The sequence below is a fragment of the Beta vulgaris genome, chromosome 3 (genome assembly GCF_026745355.1).
Source record: "Beta vulgaris subsp. vulgaris cultivar EL10 chromosome 3, EL10.2, whole genome shotgun sequence".
Lineage (NCBI taxonomy): Eukaryota > Viridiplantae > Streptophyta > Magnoliopsida > Caryophyllales > Amaranthaceae > Beta > Beta vulgaris.
This window is the reverse complement of record NC_079204.1, coordinates 49,678,513-49,685,632: the sequence shown is the minus strand read 5'-3', so window position 1 is coordinate 49,685,632 and position 7,120 is coordinate 49,678,513. Positions and strand designations below refer to the sequence as shown.

Below are 7,120 nucleotides of genomic sequence, written 5' to 3'. Positions count from 1 at the left end.
GAGCAAATTGTATTTAAAAAAATATTATCTGCTGAATACTTGTTTTTGGATTTGCCAGCTTGTGTAGTTGTGTGAGTTCACTTTGTTCCAACATGATAGATTTTTTTTATGGTTATTGTTTCTATCTTCTATGAGGTGGTACCTTATCATCTTTAAGAAATTAGCGCTGAGCTATTAACCTTTATCTTCTTCGTTTTTATGAATGGGGTTGATGTTGTAGATATTGCAATTTTTTTGAACGGAACATTGTAAATAATCATATCGAATTTTGTGTTTGATACAAAATTAGAGGACCTTTTGTATCATTAAGAGGAGTGGAGTACATGAAATACTTTCGCATCTTTTTAAAATTATACTCCCTTCGTTTCAAAATATAGTTTTTATTTTTATTCTGGTTGTTTCAAAGGGGTTTGTTAAACATCGTCCTAAAAGTATTTAAAATCGCGCTGATCCCACATTAAATTTATTATTTTACCCTTTTCTTTTTTCCCCACTCACCACACCCGCCACCACCACCACCTACCTCCCTCGCCACCACCCACGCTATACAAAAAAATGATTTTAATTGGGGATAATGGTCGAACGTCTGGCCTGAACGTCGAGGTCAGACGTTCGGGTCATGGATCGAACGTCCTGGCCAGACGTTGGACCCTTAACTATAAAAATTTTGAAATTTTTTGAAAGGGGCGAATGTCTGGCAGGAAGTTCGACCCATGGCCGGAACATCTGGTCTAGACGTTCGGGCCATGGGTCGAACTTCCTACATTCGACCCATGGCATAAATGTCCGAGCCAGACGTTCGGGTCATGGGTCGAATATCTTGGCCAAACGTTCTCCCCTTAGCCCCAAAAAAAATTCGAAATATGGGTGGCTGACGAGGTGGCGGTGGGGGGCTGGAGGTGGGGGAGGGATGGTTGTGGCAGGAGGTGGTGGTTAGGGAAAAGAAAAGAAAGGAAGGGTAAAGTTTGAAACTTTTTGATTGGACCGGGGAGATTTTAATTAACTTGGGGGCGATAGCAGGTCCCATAATATAGTTCTCGTTTTTATATTTAGTTCCACATTTTTCGTAATTTGTCTAGAAAATCGTGTGCCCATCATTTATTTGGTTCTTGAATTTTTTTTTTCTTTGTTTATTCAACCTAAGTGTTATAATTAATGCTATTTCATCAATTATTCTTTTTTTCTCTCCTAAAATAATCTTTTCCTATACGAGTTTATTTAAATAAACTAAAAATCTTTATTATCGTCCTTGTATTCTACTTACCTGAATTTCTGTGAAAAAGTATAATCGGGAACTATATTTTGGGACGGAGGGAGTACATCCTGTGTATTTTTTATTTATTTTTTAAAGGAAAGAAACAATTAGGGATCCCAAAAATCAGGCCATCCTAAAGCATCCTTGCTGATGATTACAGCAAAAGGGAAATCAGGAACATTAAATCAATAAGTAGTGTTAGTCGTCATGTGGCCACGATGAGCCATCCAATCCGCGGCAGCATTAGCCTCCCGAGACGCATGTCGAATTTGGACATCTTCAAATTGCTTCAAATCTTCACCTGCATCTAAAATAATAGCGTTAATTGTCCAAGGAATTTCTCAAATATTTCTAATAGAGTTGACAACAACCAGATTGTCACCCTCAATAATGATATTTCTAATTTCCAAAGAAATAACCCATCTAATACCTTCTCTTAATCCCCTAGCTTCAGCAACAAGAACAGAAATCGACGAATCTAAAGCACCAGCACCACATGATAAAACTTTTCCTTATGGATCATGAATAACAAAACCAAAAGAGGTTTGACCATTTGGAAGTTTAAAATTATCAAAATTAATTTTATAATAATTGGAAGGAGGAGGACACCAACTAACCTGATCCCGAATCCTCGACTTACGAGAAGAAACACTACTCTTCTGAATAGACGGAAGAGAAAACTGAGCATCAATTTCATAAACTGTGGCTTCACGAATAGTCTTATGACCATAAGCTCTATCATCGCTAACTTTAAGCAGAGAACAAATATCCTGACGAAAATCACTCCATTGCGGCTATACCAAATAAACCACCAAGTTATATCAAAATTTTCAATTTGAGAGATCGAGAAATAAGATTTCAATTTTATCATATTATCTACAGAGGACATGTCATTCACAATAACAGGAGGAGCACTCCAGTTCATATTGCTATTAGATCCTCCACTAGTGGAAAAAACCCCATTTGATGCATTAAAAATCCGACTTACGGATGCACTTTTGGTCCGCATCAGATGGGCTCGCGGCAGATCTAAATTATTTACTGATGCGAAATTACATTCATCATCTTCGTCTCTTCGTTTTCGTCTATTCGTTTTCGTCTATTCGTCTTTATCTCGTCGTGTGAAGGTAGTGATGCGGTGGCGATGGTGGTTCGTGAAGCGAAGGTAGTGAAGTGATGGAGAAGGCGAAGGTAGTGAAGCGACGAAGAAAGCGAAGGTCGTTGAAGCGGTGGACGCAAATGTCGTGGGGGTGGTGGTGGTTCGTTGTGGAAGGAGAAGGGAGTAGGGAAGAAAGAGAAAGGGGCGTCGTTCAGTTGGGAGAGAGGATTTGAATTTTTAGGGTTGAGGTTCTAATGGAGGGGAATAGCTGGGGTTATAAGGGATGGGTTGGGTTGGGGTTAGGGAGAAATGGGCCACGAGGAGAAATGGGACTTTGGGACGTGGGTTTTTTTAGGATTAAGTAAGGGCAAAATATGATGTGGTCCCCAAACCGCAGCAGTTTTTTTAATCTGATGCGGTTTTTTGAGGATCGCATCAATTTTTTTTGCCAAATTTCCCTCCCATTTTTTGGTTGCTTTTCGGATGCGATTTTACAAAAACCGCATCTATTACTAAGTGACATATGAGGTACTTTCCACTAGTGCTCGAACACATCTACAACAAAAGGGCAATTAGATTAGAGATGCGATGAATCCTCAGAGTGATAATTACAAAAGACACACTCCATAGGAAGAAAAGTATGGCTTAATTCCAACCTTTTCTCTATAGGAAGTCCATTTTGGCAAATTTTCCAAATAAAAAATTTAATTTTTGGGGGAAGTTTTAATTTTCAAATCCAATGAAAAACTGTAGGTTCAGACGGCTACGAGTTTAGACCTTGAATAAGTGAAATACTAGCTTGTTTATTTTATGTGAGACCTTTTTTAAGAAGTATTTCACTTATTTCGTAATGGAGGAAATATAGTTTTTGGAGATAAGTGTTGCTTGGCATTCTTCGATATTAGGGTATGTTCTTTTCAACATAAAACAATTGAATTGAACTGAACTGATTGCAGAACTGAATTGATTGCAACTGATGAACTGAAATGAATTAAATTATAACTAATAGAAATGATAATTTGAGCTGAACTGAACTGAATTGAACTCAACTGAACTAATTGCAACTGAACTAAACTGAGTTGAACTTATTATAACTAAACTGAATTGAATTAAATTCAACTAAAAATAAGCTCCAAAACTTCAAAGTTTACCATGTGAAAAGGAAAAAAAATGTTGAACTTTTGCTGTATTAGTATTTTTTTTATGTAGAAGGGATCTAACATAATGATATTCGGGTAGTGCAAACATTTGTGGCATAGAGAAAAAATGCAAATGATCATTTCTCATTTCAGTGTTAATTATTAAATCGTTGAATTAGTTGTTACTTGTAGTCTTTTTTTTAAAAAAAAAAGAAAATTATTTTGCTCTATTAGCTAAGACCTTGTTCTTTTAAATTGATTTTTACTAATTTTAACTTATTGTTATTAATCTCTGTTATTTTCACTTATGCAGTAGTTTACTTATTTTTACTAAACTAAACTTATTTTAGATATTTGAGCATAACTTATTTTAAATATTTGAGCATAACTTATTTTACAAGATATTATTACTATTAATCCCCTCAAAGAAAAGTTAGCGTTTGATTTTTAAATTAAATTGAACATGATTTAACTCTTTAAGTAAGATTTCATCATATTGTTGGATAAGATTATATTGTAATAGAATAAATTACTTTCGTAAGCTCAAACACGTCTTACCCCCAAAAAATAGTGTTTTATTTGGCTTTAAAAGTCTATTATTGAGTCAAAATGATGTATTGCCGAAAACAATGAAATAAAAAAGAATATGATTACTAACTTTAAGTCACGTTTGGAAATAAGCAATTAATTTAAAACGATAAGAATTTGCCTCGAATAATCCCACTTTTGGCCGATCTTCCAAAAATAATCCCACCTTTGGATTATTCTGGAAAAATCCTACCGTTGCTTACTAAATTGAGTTTTTGGTCCCAAGAAAATAGTGACCGGTAACAACAGGTTACCAACCCCCTTTCCTTGTTTCCCCCACCCCCATCCCAATTCCCTGCTGCCCCACCCCCTCCCCTCCCCGTCAAGCCCCTCCCCTGTCGCAGCCCTCCTCCCGTCGCAGCCCCTCCCTCCCTGGTCGCAGCCCTCCCCCGGTCGCAGCCCCTCCCCTTCGCAGCCCTTCCTCCCCTGTCGCAGCCCCCTTCCCTCCCCCTGTCGCAACCCCCTCCCCTCCCCCCGCTGCATCCCCCACCCTCTCCCATTCGCACCATCACACCACCATCATATCACCATTCATACCATCATCTCCAGCATTGGCACCACCATCTCCACCATTCGCACCACCTTGTAATTCGCAAAGAGGAGAGAGAGAAAGAGGAGAGAGACGGGAGAAAGAGAGAAGCGAAGATGCGGAGAAAGAGGAGGTGGGGGCCTGATGGTTGGGGAAAGGTCTAGGAGGAAAAACTTACCGGGTTGCCAAGTTGCAGGTTCTTGGGACCAAAAACTCAATTTAGTAAGCAAAGGTAGTATTGTTCCAGAATAATCCAAAGGTGGGATTATTTTTGGAAGATCGGCCAAAGGTGGGATTATTTCAGGCAAATTTTCCTAAATAATTTCAATTTTAGAATTTGAAAGTTAAGAATTCAATTCCAGAAGATGTGTGAGAAATTGCTAAATTTCAATTTCAACATGATGTTCGGAGGTAAGTAGAATTTGCAAGGATGGAATTGTAAATTTTAATGTTCGTGGTCTCACTAATAAAAGACTTCCTCTACCAGTCATTTGAATCATCAGTGGTGGAAAATCAATTAATGGAAACAAATAAAAGAAATGAAAAATCAGCTTAAACTAGCATCAACATCTGATTAAATTTGGGCAGAAATAAACCCTAACTTAATAATTTTCTCATTGAAAAAACCCTAAATCTAAGCCTAAATTGAACCTTTTAAAGATTGAAGATTTCGAATGTGTAGCACCAAAATTTCAGTTCTCGAGCCACGAAAACTGTCGAAAATAATATAACAAAAAAAAAAGACAGATTATTTATTCAATAAAAAGATAAAAAAAAAATTAGTTTTATGCTATCATATCTAAAATAGTGTTTCATATTAATTCAAATTGCAATTTTATTGTTGTTTTGTGGGCCAATTAGAAGTTTTTGCTTAAAATTATAAACCATAATTTGTCACCCAAAATTGATTATATATTTGGATGAAAAATGATAAATTTAGATTCCAAATTGACAAAGTTGTTTAATTGAGATGAAATCAAAGCTTTAAAACTTGAAATTCACCTCAAATCGAACAATTTTTTTTTTTGAATTTTACCTCAAATCGAACAAAATTGCTTATAACATAAAAGATCCGAAATTGTTCAAAAATAAAGGTTTTGCGGCAAAATGAGTGAGGAATCGCTACCTTAACAATTGCGGGAGGATGGTTGTGAGCAGCCGACAATATTGGAGGAGAGAGAATCACAATCACAAGGCGACAGTAGTTATGAAGAAGAGAGACTTGTGGTGGTTGGGGTTGATGTAGTGGTAGAGAAGAGAGAAACAATAAAGGAGGAAATGTCATTAACATGGATAAATGTCATTAATGGCTTGAATTCGAGCCAAATCCAAATTCTTCAAATATCCAAACAACACATTTGGTCCAATTTCAGAATTTCAAATAAAATCAATGATTCCAAACAAACCATTATTTAGGTGGCTTCATCTGGAATTTGATTATCTGTATATATTATATATAAGCATACTTCTTTATTTCAAAATAGTTGCACCGTTTGCTTTTTCATGTTTGGCGAGAAACTTTTTTGAACGTTAATATTTCTAATTGCGTATAAGTAAAAAATACTAAAAGTTGATATTATTTGAAACCCTCGTATGTGAGGGAGCCCTCGAAAGGCACTCGAACATTTATGAAAAAGCTAGTAACAAAAGAACTTCCTTAAAAGGTTAAAAGCGAGTAGTTCGTTCTAGCTCTTAGCTTTACTACCTCTACTCTGATCTCTTTCGGCCTCCTTTTGTTTGATCCAATATTGACTAGGGGATAAGTAAATTCCTTCTGAATTGCAAGTTCCTTTTTTTTTTTTTTTATTTAGGGGATTCATCATTCAGAACCCCTCCCCCAAATTCGAATTTTGTCGGGTTGTGAGAAAGTTAGCTAGAGATTAGGTATAGAGCCAGTTATTGAGAGTGCTTTTATTACAAGCCAGTTCCCTTCCAGACATTTTGAGTTCGAGTGCTTCGCCCATTTACATTTAGTCATTCTCTTCTCGTTGGGATCTTTCCTCCAGGCAGTCAGAGAGATAGGAATTTCTCGATCTAACTGCACTCCTTCGTATACGTCAGGAGTCCATTGATGAGAAGGGGGTGGGGAAAGCTTGAACCCAATTCCTACAGTGATGAATATAAGCGGAATTGAAATTCCCGAGGAATTATACATTTGTGTATTGATAAGACCATTCACTATTTCTGGAAGCTCGATCTCTCCACCAGATGAACCATACAGCCAAGAGAAACCATAAACCTGAATAGAAGAGCTTGCCCCACCCATGATTAGATATTTCGTAGTAACCTCATTAGAGCATACATCTTTCTTGGTATATCCAAAAACAAGTAGGAGCATAAACTGAAACATTCTAGAGTTACAAAAATAGTTATTAAATCGCTAGCACCGCATAAAATAGTAAAATATTAAACAAATAATTTAGAAAAATTTTAAAATTGAAAAATATGCAATAAACTCGAATTAATTAGACTAAAATTGAATTAGAAGTCTATATAATAAGATCACATAT

The 7,120-nt window shown here is 36.4% G+C and overlaps 1 protein-coding gene across 1 annotated transcript; it reads right to left on the bottom strand.

Moving 5' to 3' along the window:
* Positions 1 to 1,440: 1,440 nt before the first annotated feature.
* LOC130590841 (uncharacterized) lies at positions 1,441 to 6,876 on the bottom strand. Its single transcript, XM_057393418.1, has 4 exons — positions 6,529 to 6,876; positions 1,896 to 2,049; positions 1,686 to 1,766; positions 1,441 to 1,562 (listed from the first exon to the last, which is right to left on the bottom strand). The coding sequence occupies exons 1-4, from the start codon at positions 6,874 to 6,876 to the stop codon at positions 1,441 to 1,443; spliced, it is 705 nt and encodes a 234-aa protein (XP_057249401.1).
* Between the last annotated feature and the right edge of the window lie 244 nt (positions 6,877 to 7,120).